Source organism: Muscardinus avellanarius (assembly GCF_963383645.1).
Source record: "Muscardinus avellanarius genome assembly, chromosome: 15".
NCBI lineage: Eukaryota > Metazoa > Chordata > Mammalia > Rodentia > Gliridae > Muscardinus > Muscardinus avellanarius.
Window position 1 is genome coordinate 84,653,650 of NC_137801.1, and position 24,443 is coordinate 84,678,092.

Below are 24,443 nucleotides of genomic sequence, written 5' to 3' on the forward strand. Positions count from 1 at the left end.
GGCCGAAGCAGGAGGATCGTGGTTCGCGGACAGCCTCGTCTATTACTTAGTGAGGCCCTTTGCAACTCAGTGAGACCCTGCTTCAAAATAAAGAATAAAAGCCGGGCGTGGCGGCGCACGCTTGTCGTCCCTGCGCTTGGGAGGCTGAGACAGGAGGATCGCGCAGGTTCGAAGCCAGCCTCAGCTACTTAGTGAGGCTCTCAGCAACTCAGTGAGACCCTGTTTCCAAATAAAATATAAAATGGGTCTGGGAGTATATCCTAGAGGTAGAAAGCCTCTGGGTTCCACCCCCAGTACCACCAAAAAATAAATAAATAAAATAAAATAAAGAAAGAATAAAAAATAGGGCTGGGGCTGTATCTCCGAGGTAGAATACCCCTGGGTTCCATCCCAGTACCACAGAAAAAATTGTACAGTTCAAAATTAGACAAGAACATACCTGTAATCCCAAAACTTTGGAGGGCCAGACAAGAGGATCACAGGTTTGAGGCCAGAGTGGACAACTTAGTGAGACTCTCTGTTTCAAAATTAAAACAATTAAGCTTAGAGTGGTGGCACACACCTGTAATTCCAGTATTTGGGAGGCTGGGACAAGAGGATCGTGGGTTCAAGGACAGCCTCAGCAAGTAGTGAGACTCTCATCAACCTAGCAAGACCCTGTTTCAAAATAAAGTACACAGGTAACCTGGAAAATCAGAGGAGCTCCTAGGTTTGCCTATAGTTAACCAGGCCAAGTTCCACAGAAAAAGCAACTTTAGAGTTAAAACTTGAAGACTAACTTGTTTTCCGGTACAAGAGCCAGTAGCAAGAAGCTGTGTGAGGAAGAAAGAAATGTATTTGCCAGGCAGAGCAGGAAACCACGATGATGTAGTTCTGGGAACTACAAGTATTTTGTTTTGCTGGAGCATAAAGTCTAGGGTTTCGGGACTTGTTCCCAGCCTGCAGAGATCACCACATTTTACCACTATATTCTAGATCTTGGACAAAGGCAATACCTTAAGGCTGGGACCCTGTCCATCCCACAAAATTAGTTTTCTGATGGGAAAGAGAGAGGAAATCCATCCCAGTTCCAGGATAACTCATGGGTTGCAGGCCAGGCTGCATCTTGGAGCACAAATGTGGCAGGGAGAGGAAAGAGGAGCAGTTTAACAATGTAAAAGAGGTGATGTGTCTACAACTTCTAAAGACCCTCACACAAAGAAGAAAGACACATCAGTGAGAAATCCGAGCTCCAAACTTCTTTGCCTGCAGCAGAAGTGTGTTTGTGTGGTGGAAGTAAGGAGATGTTCAGAATAGGAACTTACAGATCACACGGTGTACTGCCATCGAAAAACACTCGCCCTTGTCTTCACAGTGTTTCAAGAGAGGGAGGATAAAGTGAGCAAATCTCAAAGGAGCACACATGATGGGCAAGGTGGATTTGCCACGTGGCGCCCGAGCTCCATAATTACCAGTCCAGTTGCTCAACGAGGATGGAAGCAGACCTCTGCAGGAAGGAAAGTCTTGTTAAAGACTGGCCTGGACCTTTATACGAGTGGTTCCCAGGAGAAACTGGTTTGACCAATATGGCGATATGTGATAATGCTCCCAGCCAAGGGCAATGCCAGCGGGGGCCGCCAGGTCTAGGAAATTAGTTTAAAGGTCTGACATAGAATGTGCTTAGAACGCCGGGCTTAGAATCCCCACGCTTGGGAGGCAGAGACAGGAGGATCGCGCTGGTTCGAAGCCAGCCACGCTGGTGTAAGAGACCCTGTTCCCAAATAAAAATATAAAAATAGGTCTGGGAGTGTAGCCCGGAGGTAGAAGGGCTTCCAGGAACCCCAGTACCACCTTAAAAAAAAAAAAAATGTGCTTAGAGCTCTTCAAAGAAAGGGTGAGAGTGGAGCCTACCCTGACCTAGGACCTTTGTCAAACTTTGGTATTTTGATGTCCAGGAGCTCACACACGGAGTCTGACTATAGATGACAGCACATCCTCTGGACAGGCCAGGTCTCTGCCTGCACAGTCAAATCTTTCTTTTTCTCTTTTCTTTCTTTTTTTCTTTTCTTTTCTTTCTTTTTTTCAGCACTGGGGAAGGAACCAGGGGCATTCTACCTCCAAGCTACACCCCCAGCCCTATTTTTTATTCTTTATTTTTTGAAAGAGGGTCTCACTGGGTTCAAAGGGCCTCACTAAGTAGCTGAGGCTGTCCGCGAACCGTGATCCACCAGTCTCAGCCTCCCAAATGCCGGGATGACAAGCGTGCACCACCAGCCCGGCTCAGTCAACTCTTTACACAACCGCGGTCCCTCGCTTGCCCCCTCGCCCTAGCTTCACATTTCTCCCGCAGTTATTTCTCCAGGCTCGGGGGCGCTCGACGTCCGGTCTCACACGCTCGGCTCTTGCCCAAGGGGGTCGAGCCTCGGGGCGGCCAGGCCCGCGGCCGCCTAGCGCGCAGCTGGTCCCCAGGTCTCCCAGCAGATGCAGAGACTCTCGCGCCTGCGCACACCGCGCGCGGACCCGAGGGCGTGGCCACACGACCACGCCCCTCACCACGCCTACCTGCCGCGCATGCGCCGTGGCCCCGCCTCACTTCGAAGAGCGTGGCCACATGACCACGCCCCTCGCCACGCCTACCTGCCGCGCATGCGCCGTGGCCCCGCCTCACTTCGAAGAGCGGCGGCGGCGGCGGCGGTCCTCGGCGGCTGCTTCTGGTCTTCGCGGCTGCCTGCTCGCCCCTGTCCGCGCCTCCTCCTCCTCCTCCGCTGCCATGGCGGGGCTGCGGCGGCCTGAGGCCGGCCCGAACCCGCGCCGCGATGGCGCTGCTGGCCGTGGCCCTGTGCGCGCCCGGGGTCCGGGCCTGGCGCGCACGTGGAGCTCGCGGCGGTGGCGTCGAGGCCGGGACCGCAGACCCACCTGACCGGGCGAGCTCCTCCGAGCGCCGCCCTTCGCCCGCCGCTCGGCCCGCAGGCTGCGCAGGGCCCGGCGGCGCGGAGCTACGGAAGCGCGCGGCGTTCGCCCCGCCCGGTGAGCGGCCGGGGCGCGGGAGGGGGCCCTTGCACCGCAGCCCCCGCTGGGACCTTTGGTTCTCCGGGAAGATCCTCACCGCCAGGGCGGGAAGTGGACCGGGATGCAGTGCTTAAGTCTCTGAGCGTCAGGAGGTCATTGGAAAGTGCTCGGTTCCCGCCTATTCCCACCCCCCATGGTTCTGGGGGCGCTACCTATGCATACAAGATTAGATCTTCGAGCCGTGCGTGACGGCGCACGCTTGAAATCCCAGCATTTGGGAGGCTGAGACAGGAGGATCGCGGTTCGATGCCAGCCTCAGCTACTTAGGCTCTCAGCAACTTAGTGAGACTCTGTTTCAAAATAGAGACTGAAAAATAGAGCCGGGTATGTATGTAGCCCGGAGGTAGAATGCCCCTGGATTCTATCTCCAGTACTGCAAAAAAAAAATTTTTTTTTTTAATTAGATTTTCCCCTTTGGTAGTTGACCTGGAGGGAGGTGGTCACGCTCTCCCAGGAGGAGTAAAGAAAGGAAATCGCCAGGAAGACTGTGGCTCGGCCGAGTTGGAAGTGGCATTTCCATTCACTGGGTGCACAGCAGCCAGCCTCAGCTACTTAGTGAGGCCCCTTGAAACTCAGTGAGACCCTGTCTCAAAGAATAAAAAATAGGGCTGGGAGTGTAGCTCGAAGGTAGCATGCCCTTGGATTTCATCCCCAGTACTGAGGGGGGAAAAAGTAGTTTTCTTCTTCAGGCATGGAATTGGAAATGAGTACTATTAACAAACAGCTCTTAAATTATTTGGCTGTTGTGTTTATTTAAGACTTAAGGCGGGGAAGCCGGGCATGGTGGCTCACGCTTGTAATCCCAGCATTTGGGAGGCTGAGACAGGAGGCCAGCCTCAGCAACTACTTAGTGAGGCCCTTTGCAACTCAGTAACTGGCTCGCATGTACAGGGCCTCACTAAGTTGCTGTGGATCTAGCTAAATCACTTTGTGCTGGGCTTAGACCTCTGATCCCTGTCTCAGCCTCCCCACTACTGGCATCGCAGGCAGATGTCAACGCACCTGTCTGTCTTTACTCCCCAAGTTCTAGAATTTGCTTTTTGGTGTTTGTTTTGTTTTGGTGGTGCTGAGGTTTGAACTGAAAGGCATTTTGCCTCCAAGATACTCGCAGCCCTATTTTGTTTTGAAAAGGGGTCCTTGCTGGGTTGCTTATAGTCTGGAGACTTGCTGAAGCTGCCCTTGAACTTGAGTGCCCTGTTTCGGCCTCCGGAGTACTGGTATTACAAGTGTGCGCCACCAGGCCCGGCTTATGGATTGTTTTCAATCATATCCCTGTTAGCAAGGCATCACCTGCCCCCTGGTGGGCTTGGCTTGGCTCCAGAAATGCCGCTTAGCGGGAGGCTGAGGATTTAGGGTTGGCACTTTATTTTATTTATTTATTTATTTATTTATTTATTTATTTATTTATTTATTTTTGTGGTACTGGGGTTCCTGGAAACCTGTCTGCCTCTGGGCTACGCTCCCAGACCTATTTTATATTTTTTAATTTGGAAACAGGATCTCTTAAGCCAGCGCGGCTGGCTTCTGCTGGCTTAGAACCTGCGCGATCCTCCTGTCTCCGCCTCCCAAGCACGGGGATTACAAGCGTGCGCCACCACGCCCGGCTAGGGTTGGCACCTTAGAGGAGGTGCTGGAGTGTATGGCAGAGTTGTATAAGGGAAACTTCTCAGATACATTCATCCTTGTGAGTTTTGATTTGGGAAACAGATTCACATATTTCATGTCCTAAAAGTCAGAAGTTCATAAAGTTAAATTGCTTCCGTAGAATGTTAATTTCAGAAAGCTACACTATGTTTCCCTAAAATGCCTGGGCTTTTGTTTTCTTTTGTTTTTTACTTTTTTGTATGTTTTGTGCTGCGGGGAATTGAACCTGGAGGCATTCTACCTCTGAGCTACACATCCAGCCCTATTGCCTACTTTTCTTTCTTTCTGTCTTTTGTAGTACTGGGGGTGGAACCCAGGGGCTTTTCTACCTCCGGGCTACACTCCCTATTTTTTTTTATCTTATTTGGAAACAGGGTCTCACTAAGTTGCTGAGAGCCTCCCTAAGTAGCTGAGGCTGGCTTCAAGCCTGTGCAATCCTCCTGTCTCAGCCTCCCAAGCGCTGGGATTGCAAGCGTGCGTCACCACGCCCGGCTTTACCTACTTTTATTTTGAAACAGGGTTGCACTAGGTTGATGAGGGTCTCACTACTTGAAGAGGCTATCCGTGAACCTGCGATCCTCCTGTCAGCCTCCTAAGTACTGGGATTACAAGCTTGTACTACCCACCCAGCTGGTTTTGAAGGCCAGAAACCTACAGTGTCCTTAAAGCTACTTAAGGTATTTATGTGTTGTGTTTTTAGTGTTTTAATATTACGTGGTTACCATTTTCTTTAGAACCATTAGCCCTTCCTGCATTAGATACTTGGGATGACCATGACGGGCTTTCTTCTGTTGACTCCTCTGTTTCCTCATAACCACCTGAGAGTCCCCGGTGGCCCCTTTCACGCGGCCCCTCGGCGCGGCCTGTAAACACTGCAGCCCTTGTCCTCGCCTCATTCATTCACCAAGCACTGATCCAGCAGTGCCATCGAAGGGGTCAGGCCTCAGCATGGCGTCAGGAGACAAGAAAGTGAGAAACCTCAGTCTTCAGTACATATAGCTCAAGGGGGGAAGCTGGTTTCAGGGGGATAGTAGGTCTAAGCTGCTTATTGAGAAGCAGCTCATTTCTCGTGGTAGATAGAAGCACTGATGTGCTTTTTACTGAATTCAGTGTCCAAATGTAAGTGATGTGTGAAGTATGAGTTGGATGCCATAGGCTCGGTCGTGTTTCCTAGGAACGGCGTCTTCTAGACCCTGAGGATGTGCAGCAGCGGCCTGCTCCTGAATTTGCCCCAGACGCGTTTCAGCTGGGCATCTGCAGATGACTAAGCCAGGCGAGGGCAGGAGAGGCGGGAGCCTGGGGCCAGTGCCTGCCGGCTCCGCAGAGGACACGGACGGCATTGCCTGGTGAGTCGCCAGCAGGCTCTTTTCACTACGGATGGGGAGGTGTCACTGGCTGCTGGGCAGCCGACTTTTTTTACTTCTATATGAAGCTTTTTCTGTATTGATGGATAATTTTTATGGCTACCTAGTAATATTAACATTTGGGATTTTGTTGTAATTTCTTTAAACCGTAATGGATAGCCGGGCGTGGTGGCGCACAATTGTAATCCCCGCGCTCGGGAGGCTGAGACAGGAGGATCGCACAGGTTTGAAGCCAGCCTCAGCTACTTAGTGAGGCTCTCAGCAACTCAGTGAGACCCTGTTTCCAAATAAAGTATAAAATAGGTCTGGGAGTATAGCCCGGAGGTAGAAAGCCTCTGGGTTCCACCCCCAGTACCACAAAAAAAATAATAAAATAAAACCATAATGGACATTGACTCTCAATAACACTTCAGAATCATTATGTTGTACATCTTTAGCACATGCTTACTGTTTTCTGGCTTTCTTTCTTTTTTTTTTTTGTACCAGGGATTTAACCCAGAGGCATTCTGCCTCCAAGCTACACTCCCAGCCGTATTTTTTATTCTTTATTTTTACCGGGGTTAAGCTGCAGGGGGCCTCACTGAGGCTGGCCACAAACCTGGGCTCCTCCTGTCTCAGCCTCCCAAGAACTGGGATCACAAGTGTGTACCGCCGCACCCAGCTCTATACTGTTTTGGGTTTTTGTTTGTTTGCTTGCTTGCTTGTTTTTCCTTTTTGTAGTACTGGGGATGAAACCCAGGGGCATTCTACCTCCGAGCTACACCCCAGCCCTATTTTTAAAAATTTTTTTTTTATTTTGAAACAGGGTCTCACTAGGTAGTAGCTGAGGCTGTCCACACACTGCGATCCTCCTGTCTCTGCCTCCCAAGCGCGGGGATTGCAAGCGTGCGCCACCGCGCCTGGCCGTACTGTTTCACATTGATCTCGAGAGCTCGTGTGTGTGCCTCCTGGGCATGCGAGGGCGCCCTCTGCCTCTGCCTGCGCTCAGCTCCTTAGTTCTTGTAGCATTTAACTTTTCGATGCATTTTACTAGCTAGGAATTTCTAAGAAGTAAAATTCAGATTGAATCGGTGGCTTTCAATGTGCTTAGGATATGTGAGGCAAAGACAGGCTCGGGAATATCATGACTGAAGCTTTTAGTTGTTTTTGTTTTGCGGGTCTGGGGATGGAACCCAGGGGCATTTGACCTCCAAGCCACATCCCCTGCCCCTTTTTTTTATTCTTTATTTTGAAACAGGGTCTCACTAAGTTGTGGTGGGCCTCACTAAATAGCTGAGGCTGTCCGCGAACCTCTAGTCTCAGCCTGTCAAATGCTGGGATTACAAGCGTGCGCCACCACACCGAGCCGTGAGTAAAGTTTTAAACCAGTATCCAAGGGAGAAAAGAGATGGCAGTGTAAAAGAAAAAGGAAGAACAGCCCCAAGGACGCAGGAAGACGGGGATGGCTCTTGAGCGGCTCTCCGCCTGAGGCCGCCCTCACAGGGCAGTGTGCCCTGCTTCTAAGTGCCCTGCTTTTTAGGAATCCCATCATATTAACCCAAAACACCTCTCTGTTTTCTTTTGGTCCTCGGGGTTGAGCTCGGGGGTGTTGAACGAAGGGCTGTTCTACCTCTGGGCTACACTTCACCCCTATTTTACTTTTTATTTTGAGGGCCTCACTAAGTGGCTGAAGCTGGCTGCAAACCTGCAACCCTCCCGTCTTAGCCTGGATCCCTCCTTTTGCCCACCCCAGCTCCTGCTGGGGGCTTGCATTCTTATTTTTTCTCTTCATCTTTATTCCCAACTATTCTCTAGCAAATTAAGGAGCGATTTGTATGTTAATGTTCTTTCTACCTTTTAGCAGTCGATATACATTGAACAAATATTTAGAAATGCTCTTTATTTTAGCCAGGCGTGCGTGGTGGCACCCGCTTATAATCCCAGCACTAGGGAGGCTGAGACAAGGATTACGGGTTCAAAGCCAACCTCAACTACTTAGTGAGGCCCTCGGCAACTTACTGAGAGCCTGTTTCAAAATAAAGAATAAAGAATAGGACTGGGAGTGTAGTTGAGAGGTAAAATGCCCCTGGGTTCAAATCCCCAGTACCACCCAAAACAATTGTAAGCAGACACTAGCACTTGCAGAGTGTCATGCAGCTTCCCTCAGCCGAGAGTGTGTAGGTAGACTGGAAGGGATGTGGCTGTGGAGCTGGAGCGCAGAGCCCTGGGGCGTGTGTCCGCGCAGCCCCCCCCCGCCCCCCCCCCCCCCCCCCCCCGCCAGCCACTTCACACTAGGAAAGGCCTCAGGGCATGTGGTACGGTGGGTGACATCTGTCTGTCATCCTAGTGCTTGGGAGGATAAGACAGGAGGAGCACAGGTTCAGGGGCGGCCTCAGCAACCTAGTGACCCTGTTTAAAAACAGGGTCTTGGGGTATAGCCCAGAGGTAGAATGCCCCTGGGTTCAGTCCGCAGCACCACAAACACACACACAGGCACACACAAACACGAGCGGACAGAATTTGTTAGACAAGAAGAATAAATTCAAGAGATACATGCTCCTCTAGTTCACAACAGTGTATTATTTATTTGAAAATTATGGAAAGATTTTTTGTTCTCATGCCACATGTGATACTTAGCTTTACTCACCCATTCCACAGCATGTGTATATTTCAGAACGCCATGCCACACCACACAAATGTGTGTCTTCACCCCCTTCCCATTGGAAAGTAAACACCTTTCCTAAGGTGAGGAGGAAAGGGTTTACAGTGGGGCCTCACTGGCAGAGCAGGTACTCGGTATGTTGTGAGGCCTGGGTGCAGTCCCCAGCACCAGAAGCAAAATGATCTGAATTTAAAGTTACTTACCTTATTTCACCATTAAATTTTAAATTGGAATTTAAAAAATAACCAAGTATGTGCTTCTGCTGCATTTGAGGAATGATTCCACCCTAAGAAGGTGTCTGTGCCTCAGTGATTTTGCACCCCTGGTTTTCTACCCTGAAGGTCCGACTCAGATGTCAGCTCCTCCCCTTCCTTGCCAGCTGTCATCGGGGACACCGGCACGCGGTGTGTGCCTGCGAGGGCCAGCGTGGTCAGTGGCCGGCAGCCAGGGTTTGCCGTGCTGGCAACAGCAGCTCCAGCCGCGAGTTTAATAATAGCACGCACTCATCAAGTTACCATCGGTCCACTTCATCCTAAAACCTCGGGCTGTGTGAGGAACACGTTTTGCATTTTTCTTGGCATTGTCTTTAGAATGAATTGTCATTTTTGTTTTAAGGTTTTTTTAATGTTTCTGCCATTTGTTTCTTGAATCACCATCTCCGTGTGTGAGGCTGTTTGTATGGCTGGAGCTTGGGGTGTCAGCCGGTTACTGATGTAGGTGCTTCTGTTGCTTTAAGATGCTGGCCGAGCGACCCTCAGCGTGGAGGACCTAGCAGTGCCTTACTGGAACTAAAGGACATTTTTATTTTTGTACTTAAGCGCATAATTTATATACTTGAAAATGTACGTTATTTTACTTTTCAGATTCAGGTTTGATATAAAAGGGCTAATATTTTCTTAGAAGACACATTGATTAGTCATATTTATCGATGATAAGCTGTTTAATGTGGAAGGCGGGGGGGGATTACTAAATAGATGACTGGCCTTTAACGGGATTGCAAAAACAAGATTCTTTGTATTTCTCAAGCTTTTTTTTTTTTTTAACACCAATTTTAGGTTAGTTGAAGTGGAACTTTGTAGCTTCATTCAGTAATTGATCACAAGAGCTTTCCCTAAAAGAAAGAATTTGTAGACTTTTAAAACTTGAGATGAGCAGTCTCCTGTTTTCCTGCACATCTACCTTGTGCAGAGTGTCAAACCGGGAGAGCCGTACGTTGTAGGTGACTAGGAGTCGTCTTTCCGTCTTATGACACTTTGGTAGAACAAGATTTACCCATCTTTTCCTACAAATAAGAAGTTGGGATTTTGTATTACACATAAGCATTAAGTTATTTTGCTTGATTACGGGCATCAAAGATACACTGATCTTTTTTAATGTTGAATATAAGCTGTATTGGTTCTAGCTGTAATTTAATCTTCAACAATTGAAAGGATGATAAAGAATTTTGATTTTTGTTGTTCTTGGAACAAAATAGCCAGTTTTCCTTTTTAGTTTTTAAGCAAACTATTTGGCCATTTGCCCTTTTTACTCATTTGCTTGATCTTATTTTTGGAGTCTGGTAAGTTTTATAGAGATAAAAAATACTCTGTTCTCACTTCTTGGAAATAGAAGTCAAGGAGTATGAAAGTTAATTTTTTTTTCCTCGCTGTACTGGGGATGGAACCCAGAGGCATTCTAACTACGAGCTACACCCCCAGCCCTATTTTTTATTCTTTATTTTGAAACAGGGTCTCTCTGAGTTGCGGAGGGCCTCACTAAGTAGCTGAGGCTGGCCAAGAACCGTGATCCTCCGGTTTCAGCCTCCCAAAAGCTGGGATTATAAGCGTGAGCCACCACGCCCAGCTGAAAGTTAATTTTTTACAGTGTAGAATTTTAGTCTACCATTCTTCTAAACTATTTACTGTATATATTGTATTGTATAGGCAAAAGTAAATGTTAACTGAGGAAAATACAATTTAAAAATTATGTAAAGGATTTATCCTTAGAACCAGATCTAGGAAGTGTTTAAAAAGCTCATTTTCTTTTTACTATATGCATTTTGATTTTAGCTACTCAGTAAAATAATTTTGAGTAGCTTTATTGAAATAATTGCGCAGCCAGGTTAATAGAAGGAGCTGTATCTGACTTGCTTTCAGCACTTGTTTTCAGACAGGCTCAAAGTTGGTTTCCATTGACCACTATTATCTTTGAAATCTACTTTCTGTGTTCAGTGCAAGTAGGAGAATACATCCTTCATCCTGTGTCCAGAGATTGTTTGCTCTGACCGACATGCTACAGAAAAGTGCTTGAATGAAGCTGTCTTCAGAAATACTGTGAAAGATCAATGTAAATTGTTTTGATAATTGTGAAAGTATAATCGGCAGCTGTCAGAGTAGCTGTCGTTAGTTATGACCAGAATCTCTGCTGAAGCTTTAAAGTCATTAAGATGCCAGGGACTTGGACACCTTAGCCAAAGGGTATGATAAACTTAGAGGCTTGGTGTAGTATAGTTAGGGCAGAATCACCACTTCCCTCCTAAGAGTCGTCATAAAAGTCATGTGTTGACATAGATGTGGAACAGTGCTTCTCCAAGCAAATCAGATGCCGGTGACGAAGGCAAACTGAAGTCTCCTGTGGCGCCCGCCCTGCCTGGCTGCTCCGCTCCCCCGGGTCTTGAGAGGAAACAAGGGCCGGAGAGGTGTGAGGACAGGACATTTCCCGGCGGGTAAGAGTCTCACCCGCTCTCTGGGGCACTTGGACACAGCCGCAGCCTTCACGGGAGGCTGCTGAGGCATGATGACAGTGAAAGGCCGAATTGCAGTGTCTCCCGCGGCAGTTTGCTCTCTGGGTGCACGATGACAAAAGCTCCTGAAGCGAACCACTGGTCTGACCTCAGTAATGCCGCCCTCGGTATTCGGGTGGGCGCCCCAAGAAGGGCGGCCGAAGGCTGAGCTGTCGCTAAGAAAGAGTAGCGCCGGGGCTTAGCCAAGTAGGAAGTCGTCCTCTCTGTAGCCTGGTGCACACACGACCGAATCAAGGAGTGCTAAGCCTGTAAAGAATAGGCAGGTGCCCGCCTGAATGGAGTATAAGCAGTGTAAGCAAATTCTCCAGTAGCTAGCTTTTTTTTTTTTTTTTTCTCCAAGTCTGGGGATTGAACCCAGGGACATTCTACCTCTGAGCTACACCCCGTGCCCTATTTTTTATTCTTTGTTTTGAAATAGGATCTCACTAAGTAGCTGAGGCTGTCCACGAACCACGATCCTCCAGTCTCAGCCTCCGGAATGCTGGGATTACAAGCGTGTGCCACCATGCCCGGCTTAGATTGCTTAATTTGCCAGCAGACTCCTTGAGGTTTATTTGCTCAATGAGGGACGATATTAAATCAGTATGTATGTATTAGTAACCAGAACTTGAGGTGACTATTGCAGTTAAAAGCAGTTCCTGTAATCCGGTACTTGGAAGGCTGAGGCAAGATCATAGGTTCAAGACCAGCAGCAGCAGCTTATTGGGACTCACAGTGATAGCAGACCCCTTTTAGAAATAAAAAGAGCCGAGGGGTGTGGCTCAGAGGTAGAATGCCCCTCAGTCTCTTAAGACCACAAAGAAAAAGGCAGTCCCTGTCCCACCCGGCCATTCCTAAAATGGATGTTGGCTAGAAGCAGAGCTAGTTTTGTGGCGGATTCTGTGCCAATTGGAAAGCCACCTGCACCTTCCCGCTAGTTTAGCTCTTACATCTTAAAAATTCATATTAGCATGTCATTTTCAGAAATGCAACGCCTGTCATTTCATAATCAGCCATGCTGCAGCCAAACTAAGGAGAAACCTGGGTTGCTGGCAGTGAGCGTTCTCTGGACCCACTGACTTTCCAGCTCAAAGTGGACGCCGTGAGAATGCGAGTCACTTGAAGTGTATAAAAGCACACACTCCCTCCTTTAAAGTGGGTTTGAGTGGCGAGCGCGTGCTCCCTGAGAAAGCTTTTCTATGACGTGAGTAATAAATACTGTTGATGAGAATTAATTGGATCCCAATTCTTATTTTGAAATAACTTCTCTTCCTACTCTAAGATGTTTTTATTGCTGGCTTCTCGTTTAACAGGTATTAGAAGATATTAAAGCTGGAAGTCGGAACTAAAAAATCCTGAGAATTCGAGGTTTTTGTTTATCCAGTTAAATGGATTTAGTTACACCCAGAAGTCTATTACACAGCTGTAGTTTTGCTTTTGGTAGTTTGTCTTATTTTCCAAAAGGAAGGAAAACTCATTCTGTTCCCAGGGTGGCCTCCAATCCCTAGGCTCGAGAGAATGTCTCACCTCAGCCTCCTGGGAATGGCTGGAGCTACAGGTGCGGCCACCTGCCTGGTTTTACTTTTAAACATGTCTAATCCACTTTCTAGAGGTGTCATACATCTTGATTCAAGTCTTAGTGGGGAATTGAACTTGGGGAATTCTACTTCTAAGCAAACCCCCAGCCCTATTTTATTATGAAAGAGGGTCTCACCCAAAGTAGCCTTGCTAAATAGCTGAAGCTGACCCCAAACCTGCCAGCCACTGTGCCCAGCTTGTCTTATTTTTTCAAAATACTAAGGTGTAACTATCTGTCTTTGGAAGGTATTTAAAATAAATTTGAAAGCCAAGTGTGGTGGCACAGGCCTGTAACTGAGTACTTGGGAAGCTGAGACAGGAGGATCACAGGTTCGCCGCCAGCCTCAGCTTAGTGAGGCCCTTTTTCAAAATAAAGAATAGGGCTGGGGTATATCTCAGAGGTAGAATGCCCCTGGGCTCAATCCCCAGTACCACAAAAAATTTAAGTAAATATGAGGGGCGGGGTGTCCCTCCCTGGCAGCAAGCCCGGAATGGCTGGCTCTTCATGCTGAGTGCAGTCGGCGATGCCCACTTAGGCCAAACAGTGAGAAACCGGCTTGTTGCTATCACTTAGCTGTTTGGGGTTTACCATTTTAGCGTCTGAAGGCTTTCCTGTTACATAACTAAGACAGTCCCCCCGCCAATCTAGGAGTACTGCTCTAAATGTTACAAAAATTGGAACTTGTACTCTTAAAAAAAATTGAGGTTTAGCTAGGCTTGGTGGTACATGACTGTAATCCCAGTACATGAGAAGTGTTGGATTAGAGGTGATTCCTGTGAAACAGATCATTTTCTCATGAAATTTTCATGCTTTCTCCAATAAAAAAAATATCAGATGACAGTTGATTTAAAAAAAAAATAAAAGAGCTTTAATGAAGGCACTGTTGTCCAAAGTTACATGAGGGGTGACCGCCGCACACTGCGCACTGCTCTCGTGTCAAGCAGCTGTTCCCAGGACGACACCTCCCAAAACAAAACCAAAAAACGCCTTAGACTATAACAGGGCCATCTTGAGGAGGGGGATTAAAACCAGCAGCTACTACAGCCTAGACAATGGGCAAAGTTCCTGTGTCTTTAAGAGGCCCGCGAAAGGCATTCATTAAGTCCTCACAAGACACAGCTGCAGCGGTGCCCTCGGCTCAGGCTGTGCTTGATGAGAAGATCCACGAGCCTCAGACTGTCGCTGGATGCTGTTGACAACAGGACCTTAGGAAAAGCACGTTCCTGATGCATCAGAAGCCCGTATCTTAAGTAAAAACAAGCACTTTTGCTCTATAGTACTAAAAAAGGAGTTAAAACACCATCTACTTTTTTTTTCTCCAAAAAAAAATTTTTTTTAGGGCTAACCACTCTTCCTGAGTAGTCATTGCCAAGATACCTAAAACATATTTTCCCAAGTTTTTACCATAAACTCACCTATACAAGAAAGTCATCCAGAAAAAGGAAAACTTAAGTACATAAAGGGTTTATATGCATCTGACCAGGCAATCCCTCTTTTTCTAACAGTTTTAGAAACTAATCACAATACAGATCAATGACTGCGGTGCTACTTTGACATTTTGGTCTCCGAAGGCGTCTCCCCGGTATCCAGTGTCTTCAACAACCTGAACAGGCCTGCAGCTTCTCGGATCCTGCTGAACTCGATGCAGAAGGCCTGCACTTCTATGAACAAGTCCTGCACGTTGATGATTTTGTTACGAATCAGGGACTGGAGGAAGACGCACACGAGGCGCACCAAACGATTCTGAGGAGAAAAAGGAAGTTTTGGTGCCTAGTACATTTTCCTATTTGAAACATTTAAATTGCTTTTCTTTGCCAGACGTGGTGGCACACGCTTGTAATGCCGTGCTTAGGAGGCACAGGTTCGAAGCCAGCCTCGCTTAAGAGACCCATTTTCCAAATAAAAAATAAAAAACAGGTCTGGGAATGTAGCCTGGAGATAGAAGGGTTCCATCCCCAGTACCACCAAAAAATAAAAACTAAGTATAATAAAAAGTTTGCTCTTACTCACCTGCATATACTTATCCTTAATCTGTTCACAGGTAGAGATGCAGTTTGATATATACAGGTGAATAAACTCAGGAGGCAGGTCGACAGCTGTGGTGAGTCTGCTCCATAAAAGAAATTTACACTGCTCATTAAACCACAAAACACAAACTTCCTGTGGTCATCGGTGAAAATTTCTGTTAACATCATCCAGTTCCCCAGTTCTAAGAACTTTCAGCAAATCAACCCAAGAGCCGCAACCACTTACTCGTGTAAGCGATGGTCCTGCTTTTTAGTCAAGCCTGCACTTAGCAGTCCACACTGCAGTTACTCATTAAGCTGTGCTTTCTTGGAGCAGCACGTCCCTGAGTGCTCCCAGTTAAGTCATAATCCATGTTTCTCAGCATCCAAGTACCAACAACCTGGACAGTTACCAGGTTTTAATGTTTAGGAAAGCCCTATTATGTAAAAATGCTGTGAGAGTTAAGTATAGATTTAGTATGGAAACAGTTCAATATATAAACAAATGCTAAAATGAAGGGTTTGTACCCAAAAAAAAGTAGCATAAAAGACTTGGAAGGCTAAGATAAGAGGATCATGGGCTCTGAGCCAGCCTCAGCAACTTAGTGAGATTCGTTTCAAAATAAAAACTAAAACAAGCCCCAGGGTGTAGCTCAGAATCCTGCCTGAGTTCAATCCCCAGTACCAAAGGGGCAAGTGACTTAAACTGATGCATACCATGAGAAGCCTGGAAATGGCCAGCATTAGCATTTTCAGGAGCACGTCATACCCAGAATCTGCATTTTAGAGTCTTGAGAGCTTTTCTTTTCTTTTTTCTTTTTTTTCAAAAAGGTTGTGTGGAATGTTTTAGAGAAAAATAAAAGTGATGAGAGTTTCATCAACCTAGTGAGGCCCCATTTAAAAAAAAATAAAAATAGCCGGGCGTGGTGGCGCACACTTGTAATCCCAGCATTCCAGAGGCTGAGACCGGAGGATCGTGGTTCGCGGACAGCCTCAGCTACTTAGTGAGGCCCTCTGCAACTCAGTGAGACCTGGTTTCAAATAAAGAATAAAAAAAAAATAGGGCAGGGGGTGTAGCTCAGAGGTTAAATGCCCCTGGGTTCCATCCCCAAACCTGCTAAATAAATTAAATAAGTAAAAATAAAAGAGGGCTGGGGGTGTGGCTTGGAGGCAGAATGCCTCTGGGTTCAATTCCCCAGAGCCACACACCAAAAAAATGTTTTTTCTACTTCAATGTTTTTTGTGTGTGTGGTACTAGGGTTCCTGGAAATCCTTCTACCTCTAGGCTACACTCCCAGACCTATTTTTTATATTATTTTTATTTGGAAACAGGGTCTCTTAAGCCAGCGCAGCTGACTTCGAACCTGCATGATCCTCCCGTCTCCGCCTCCCAAGCATGGGGATTATAAGCGTGTGCCACCACGCCTGGCTTCTGGTTCAAGTTTAAAACATAATCTCCAGCTTAAAAGGATACATTAACTTTTATTAGTTTAGTTTTGAATTTTAAATGTCTCAACTGGGAAACAAGCATTCAGTAAACGTGATCTAAGGAAGGTCCAGTTGCCTGGCAGTGAGAATGAATTTCCCCTCACAGGGATCGTATAATTTGTCATCTATTCAGGACACCACATGAAAGGGGACTCGGCGTGAAGCCTACACGGGAACCAGAAGGCAAAGCCAGGCGATGGCCACCCTGGCTGCAAACAATGCAACAGGCTCCCAAGCTCACCAGCTAACTTGTAATTTACCTAAGGCATGCTGGTATGGAAAATAAGGTAAAAACATGAAACCCATGCACGAAGAAATGTAAAGAGCCTATGAGTCAACGAAGGGCTGGGAGAACACAAGAAGCTCCATGATGACCTGCCTGGAATTCCCTCAGCTCTTAAGATACTTTTCCATACGACTGTTAATTGCTATGAGGAAAAAATCTCTAAGTTTTACTTATGCTTCTATTAACCCAAAACATGTTGACTTCTGACCCTCAAGAGTTCTTACAGCCGGGCGTGGTGGCGCACGCTTTTAATCCCAGCATTCAGGAGGCTGAGACAGGAGAATCATGGTTCTTGGCCAGCCTCAACTACTTAGTGAGGCCCTTGCAACTCCGTGAGACCCTGTTTCAAAATATAGAATAAAAAATAGGGCTGGGAGTGTAGCTTGGAGGTAGAATGCCCCTGGGTTCCATCCCCAGTACCGCATTAAAAAAAAAGAGTTCTTACAAATGGACACTAAGTTCACAGGCCTGAGGCCAGGGCAGAGTAGCTGAGCGAGACCTTTCACAATAGTCAAACAGAGCTGAGGTGTAGCTCAAGGTAGAATGCCCTTGGTTTCAGTTCCCAGTACAAAAATGCAAACATTCCTACAGCCTTCTGCTCCAGTTCTCGCCTGGCCATGTGCTCTGGATCTGCGTGCCCCGTGTACCTGGCCAGGCGTGGGATCTTACCGATTGACGACTTCCATCGAATGTAAGGACATGTCCATATTGACCAGGACGGAGAAGTACTCGGTGATCTGGCTTGACTGCATCAACTTCAGCAACATCTCTATAGCAACCAGAGGGTTGTTCTCCACTAGGTCCGGAAGTTTGGCTGGAGTGAGGCCAATATGATAAACGAGTTTGGGGTCTTTTTCTAACTCACCAAGGAGCTAAAAAAAATTAAAGAGAGATTTTTAAGCCAGATTAGAAATTTTTCTTGCCTACAAAAAACAATGCTTGCCCTACCAGACCCAGCGGGGAAGGAAGTAGCGAGGGGCAGGATGGGAAGGTCTGTAAGTAGTGAGTGTCCTGCTTCACACTTACCTTGCACCCAACCCACCCTTTGAGGTTCCAACAGTCGCCTCAAAAACATTTTTTCATGCCAGGAATACATTTCAATGGTAAAGCAAGTGTTCGCCTGGCATGTATGAGGCCCTGGATTCTGAAGTTCTGTCCATTAAGTACTTTTAAACTTTCTGTGCTCTTCCCTACCTGTGTGTCCCACGGACTGTATTTCAAGACGCTCTACTGAGTTATACACTATATGAAGTTGTGACTATTTCTGATAATAAACTGAATTGGAGAATATCTCACTAAAACTCACCAATGAGAACCCCCCCACACGGTTACCCTGCCTTCCCCCAGGGGAGCGGGGCCATCCAGTCTCCACTGGACAGCAAGCCTATGGCCAACCAGTTGTGAGCTGGGACCAGTTCGGCTTCCCTGGGCCTCCGACTCCTCCACCCACCCTCAGAAGAGGCTCTGTCCAGCTCCAGTGTAACAGTGCAAACGAAGTGCCAGGCTGGTGCCCAGCAAGAAGCAGGTGCGAGGGACACGAGCACTGTCCATCCTCAGACTTCCTGCCCTATCAGCTAAAGTACCAGAAGCAGAAGAGGCAGAGCAAAGCTCCAAAGATCCAAAAAGCCTTGCAGACACCTAGTGCTGGCTCCGGCCGACAGGAGCTTACTGCAGCCTACCGCTTCATGAAACAAACCCGCGAGAGAGTGTGTGACTGACAGACCTGCGTTTGTTGGGGAGAAGACAAGGGGCTCTTGAAGGCTTTGGCCATGACTCTCTTGATCTCCACGCCCGTGCTATTCTTAACGCACATGGACTTATCCCACTGAATCGCATGGTCAGGCTCTGTAGGATTCAGCCAAGCCAGCTCATCCTCGCAAATGTGGAGCGGAGGTGGCGGACGGATGAATTCTGGCCGAAAGTGGCCTGCAAGGAGAGTAGAGGATGCGCTTCCATCAGCAAGCTGACATCTGCAGGTGTCTCGCAAATGTCACTCGAGGAAGTGCACAAATGCGTGGGGGCGGGGGAGGGCGCGAGAGGCGCATCTACCCTGAGCTTCACCCCACAAGCTGGCTCCTTCCCATTATGCATCCTATCCTCTGCCAAATTTGAGACTGTACGCTCTAGTTTATAGCGGATGTCTTTTTCTTTTTTTTTTTTTTGTTTGCACAAACATCTCCACTGTGCCTTCACTTGTAACGCAGGGACTCGCACCGAATCTCTCCTGGGACCACTGATGAGGTGGTCAAGTCTATCACTCTGAGGGGTGAGGAGGGCTGTGTGTGGTACTGGGGATGGAACCGAGGAGTGTTCTACCTTCAAGCCACACCCCCAGCCCTATTTTTTAATCTTTATTTGAAAACGGTCTCACTGAGTTGCAAAGGGCTCACTAAGCAGCTGAGGCTGTCCTCGAACCACGATCCTCCTGTCTCAGCCTCCAGAATGCTGGGATGACAAGCGTGTGGCACCACGCCCGGCTCACACCCTCAGTCCTTTTTTGTTTCTTTTTTGGAAACAGGGTCTCACTGAGTTGCCAAGGCTCGCCTTGGACCTGAGAGCCTCCCGTTTCAGCCTCCCAACTACTGAGATTACAAGCGTGTGCCGGGTGCATAACTTTTTAAAGAAGAAACAAATTCCCACTGAGCTGCTTTATTATGTTCTAAGCACTCTACTAAGAAGTTTCACATTTACGTTCAAGTTGAAGGAGCAATGAGAACGCTAAGATGAAACAAAGCAGGAAAGTTCTAGGACATGCTGCTAGTAACCCCGGGGCCTAAGTGTTCATATACCTACTTTCAATGGGTGGTTTTGGTCCACTGACCAGAGACTCTGTAATCCGAGAGGCGACTGAGCTGTCAAAGCCAGAGTTGGAGGAATCCGGGTCTGGGTCGCTGAGAATACTAGGGAAGCTGGCTTTACTCTGGGTTGGCAGTTCAGACTGGCGTTCTGAGAGGTGAAAACGAGAGGCCTTTAAAGATTAAGGGTCGAGAGGAGCAGGGAATGACAACCACCAACGAGGGCGCGCTCTGCAACGTGCACAAGGCCTTGTGTGGTATGCGTGTGCCTGTGTACAAACGTCTTTATTTTGTAATTGTACTGGGGACTGAACTCAGACATTTTATCTACACCCCCAACCCTACTTGATTTTTTATTTTGAAACAAGGTCTGAGGTCTAAATTGTAACGGGCCTTGCTAATTTGTTAAGGATGGCCTCAAACCTGGGCCCTCCAGTCTCAGCCTCCCAAATACTAGAATTACAAGTGTGCACCACCACACCTGGCTGAAACTTTTTTTTTTTTGGTGGCATGGGGAATTGAGCCCAAGGCATTTTACCTCTGAGCTAAACCCCCAGCCTGATTTTATTTTTTATTTGAAAACAGCGTCCCACTAAGTTGTCGAGACTGGCTTTGAACCTGTGATCCTCCTGTCTCAGCTTCCCAAATACTGGGATTACAGGCAAGCGCCACCATGCCCAACCTTGAAACTACATTATTTATTTATTTAGCAATACTAGGACTAGAACCCAGGGGCACTCTACCTTTGAGCTACACCCAGCCCTATTTTTTATTTTTTTTTATTCTTTATTTTGAAACAGGGTCTTACTGAGTTGCAAAGAGCCTCACTAAGTAGCCAAGGCTGTCCTCGAACTGCAATCCTCCCGTCTCAGCCTCTCAAATGTTGGGACTATAAGTGTGCACCACCCTGCCCAGGTGAAACCTTTCTTTCTTTCTTTCTTTCTTTCTTTCTTTCTTTCTTTCTTTCTTTCTTTTTTTTTAATACTGGGGGTGGAATTCAGGGGCTTTTCTACCTTCAGGCTATACTCCCAGACCTATTTTATATTTTATTTGGAAACAGGGTCTCACAAAGTTGTTGAGAGCCTCACTAAGTAGCTGAGGCTGGCTTTGAACCTGCATGATCCTCCTGTCTCAGCCTCCCAAGCACTAGGTTTACAAGCCTGCATCACCACGCCAAGCCCTTGGAACTACATTATTTTTTTGCGGGTTTGGGGATGGAACCCAGGGGCATTTGACCTCCGAGCTACACCCCCAACCCTATTTTTTATTCTTTTATTTTGAAAAAGGGTCTCACTAAGTTGTGGAGGGCCTCACTAAGTAGCTGAGGTTGTCCGCGAACCGTGATCCTCCGGTCTCAGCCTTCCCGAATGGCGTGCGCCACCATGCATGGCAAAACTACATTTTTAAATAAAGGATATTGACCTTTAGCATGATGAAGGTAACAAAGCCATCTCTTCAGTAAGAAGAGGCAGGAATGCCCACCCCCGCCGCCTCCTTACCAGCCAAGGCTAACTGAAGGCCACTGATGTCCACAGACTGGCCCATGTTTCCGACATCCATCAACGCGATCTGGCGAGGCGTCTTTTTGAAGAGTTCTCTTGGGGGTGCCAGCATCAGCTGGGAAAGAAAAAACTTTTCTGGTGGAGTTATAGGAGGCAGAAATCCTGCAAACACAGACGTATGAGCGATGTCTCCAGTGGCCACTCTTACAAAGCAGTTTCCACCTGGTACATGAGCATTTGCTGCTTGCCACCTCGACCCACACACTTTAGAAAACTAAATTACAATTAAATCTTGACCAAATATATGCCTTTGAGCGCTGCGGTTACGTGTGTCACCTGGAACTCTGATCTGTGGCCGTGAAGCTTGAGGTTTCTGCGGTTACTAAGAACTTTGTTTTCCACAGTACTCCTGTTCCTGCAAAGACTAAAGCTTACAACTGCCAGCAAAAATACAGAAAGCGTGGAGCCAGCGGCCGGCCATGTGCAGTAGCCACACTGGGCTCAGGCTGCCTTAGAAAGCACTTCTGGGCACCCCGGCTTCTTGCCCTTTTTTTTTTTTTTTTTTTTTTTGGTTGTACTTGGGATTGAACCCAGGGGCATTCTACCTCCAAGCTACACCCCATAATAAAAAAAAATAGGGCTGCAGGTGCAGCTCGGAGGTAGAATGCCCTTGGGTTCCATCCCCAGTACTCCCCCAAAAAAAGAAAAAGTCAAAAGACCTGTGACCAGAACCCCACTGCTCTCATTCCCTAATACAAGCACTGTAGGGTGGCAAGTGTGTTTGTTTTGTGGTGCTGGGGATGGAACCCAGGGGCATTCAACCTCTGAGCTACACCCCCAGCCTAATTTTATTTCTTATTTTGAAACAAGGTCTGAGTTGCAGAGGGCCTCACTAAGTTGCCAAGGATGTCTTCAAATCTGAGCTCCTCCTATCTCGGCCTCCCAAGTCCTGGGGATTACGGAGTGGACTGGCACACCGCTGGGTAGCAGCTTTTCACCACACGAGTTTGGCGTTCACTTTCTGGGCAATCAACAAACTTCCTGAAAGCCAGGTAAGCACCTGTACCCTCAGGGCAACTCAGTCTTACATAAAGGCTGTCCTCAGACAACATCGGTTCAAGGCAATCAGAAAATGTTCTGGATCCAGGGGGGCTGCTTGTGAGAACAACTAGCTTATAACGCAGAAGTCCTCCTGCGCCATCAGTGGCCCTGGTACTACATCCAAATCTGCCACCTTATCCACGACTCCTTACCCAGCACACCCTACCTACAGAGCCATCGCCCTTACCCCACTAGCTAAAGACTACAGAAGACCGAGCTGTTTCCCACCTCGAACTATATCTCCACCTAGTAGTCTTCAGGGTGCCCTTATTGTGCCGGACTGGTTCTCCTGAAGCTAACCTTGATAAAGCATCTCCTGCTTGCGCTTTCAGAATGCATCCTCGGGGCTGGGGTGTAGTGTAGAGCCCTTGCAGAGCACGGGTCTGACCCAGGGTTCAATACCCAGCACCACAAAAATAAAAAATGCTCCCTTGCAACGCACCTACCTCTGCTCTCCCCAGTGCTGCCCAAGCGTACATTCTACTGTCATGCCGAGGACACACACATTTTCTAACAGAAACCATGAATCTGAGCCTAGTTCTATCCTCTGCCCCCATCACATTATAACAGACCAAGGCAGGCAGCTACACGGTCCTCAGTTGTGTAATGTGGGTTTCCACCCAACAATTTATCCGGGCTTCTTTGTTGTTGTTTTTTGTTTTTGCCGTACTAGGGATGGAACCTGGGGCATTCTACCTCCAAGCTATACCCCCCCAGTCTGTGTGTGTGTGTGTGTGTGTGTGTGTGTGTGTAACCCAGGGGCATTTGAACTCCGAGCTACACCCTCTGCCCTGTTTTTTACTCTTTATTTTGAAACAGGGTCTCACTAAATTGCTGAGTGCCTCACTAATAGCTGAGGCTGTCCGCGAACCGCTCTACTACGGTCTCAAGCCTCCCGAATGCTGGGATTACAAGCGAGCGCCACCACGCCGGGCTCCCAGTCCTATTTTTTATTCTTTGTATTGACACAGGGTCTCACTGAGTTGCAAAGGGCCTCACTTAAGTAGCTGAAGCTGTCCTCGAACCACGACCCTCCTCTTTCAGCCTCCCGAATGCTGGGATTACAAGCGTGCCCACCACGCCCGGCTTATCCGGGCTCTTCATATTGACTTCTATTTATTCCTCTGAGCCTTCACAATGGGGACAGATTCCGTGTGTTACTACTGACACACGGCCAGATGCGTTTTAGAAGAATGAACCATCCTTTAGAAACTAAACCGGTCAGCCCTGCCGTAAGCTGTATGCTCTGATGACCTGGACTGGAATCCTCGGAGCCAAGACTCTAACTCAGCTACCACCTCCCCCTGCTGCAGGGGGGCGATCGTTTCCCCCCAGCAGCGCAGACGGCAGCGGCCAGGCGGACCCGCCCCGCCGCACACCTGCCCACCTGGCCGGGAGGTACCTGAGAGCGGCGGCCGGTCGGGCTCCTGGCCGCCGCGGGCGGGCGGCGCGGGGTTGAGCAGGTGCGCGAAGCTGGCGGCGAAGGGGTTGGCGGCGAGCGGCTCGGTGCGGTACATCTCCCAGAGCAGGTAGAGCGCCGTGAGGCGCTGCGCCGCGCTGGGCAGCAGGTCGGGCTGCTGCAGCAGCATCACCAGCACCGAGCCCAGGCGGAAGTGGTCGGCCTTGCTGAAGTAGTGGTGGAAGGCGGTGGACAGGCCCTCGAAGGTGCTGCCGCCGCCCGCCTCCTCCGAGATGATGCTCAGCAGGCTCGAGAGCTCCTTCGGGGTCAGGCTCATCCTGCCCGCGGGGCCGCTCCCCGGCCCGGGGCCGCCCGCTCCGCCTCTACCGCCGCCGGGGCCCGCCGGGCCGCTCCTGCACGCCGCCGCCGCCTCCCCCCGGGGCCCCCGCTGCTCCGCGGCGCTGAGAAGCCGGCCAGACGCCGCGCTCGCCCCGCCGCCGGGCATCAACCTCGCTCGCCTGCCCCGCTTCCGGGCCCCAGTGGCCTTCGCGCCGGCTCGCTCCGTCCCGCGGCCGTAAAGCGCGCTGTGACACGACAGCGTCGCAAACAAAGCACGGCGTGGAAGCCCGGCGGCCGCCGAGCTAGGGACAGCGCGCGCGGAAGCGAGGCTGGTCTAGGGACAGCGCGCGCGGAAGCGAGGCTGGTGGAACGGCGCCAAGCCGGGATCCGGAGACGCGAGGTGGGCGGGGCGGCGGCCGGAAGTGGGCGGGGCCGCCCGCGGGGCGGGGCTCCGCGCCTCCCCTGCCGGTGGGCGTGGCGTGAGGGCCGC

The 24,443-nt window shown here is 48.8% G+C and overlaps 1 protein-coding gene across 1 annotated transcript; it reads right to left on the reverse strand.

Moving 5' to 3' along the window:
- Positions 1-14,582: 14,582 nt before the first annotated feature.
- Positions 14,583-24,119, reverse strand: CNOT11 (CCR4-NOT transcription complex subunit 11; the record flags this gene model as incomplete). Its single annotated transcript, XM_080711903.1, has 7 exons — positions 14,583-14,780; positions 15,048-15,144; positions 17,487-17,689; positions 18,541-18,743; positions 19,611-19,763; positions 21,112-21,276; positions 23,618-24,119. 7 exons carry the CDS (start codon positions 24,117-24,119, stop codon positions 14,583-14,585), a joined length of 1,521 nt encoding a protein of 506 aa, XP_080568029.1.
- Positions 24,120-24,443: the final 324 nt, after the last annotated feature.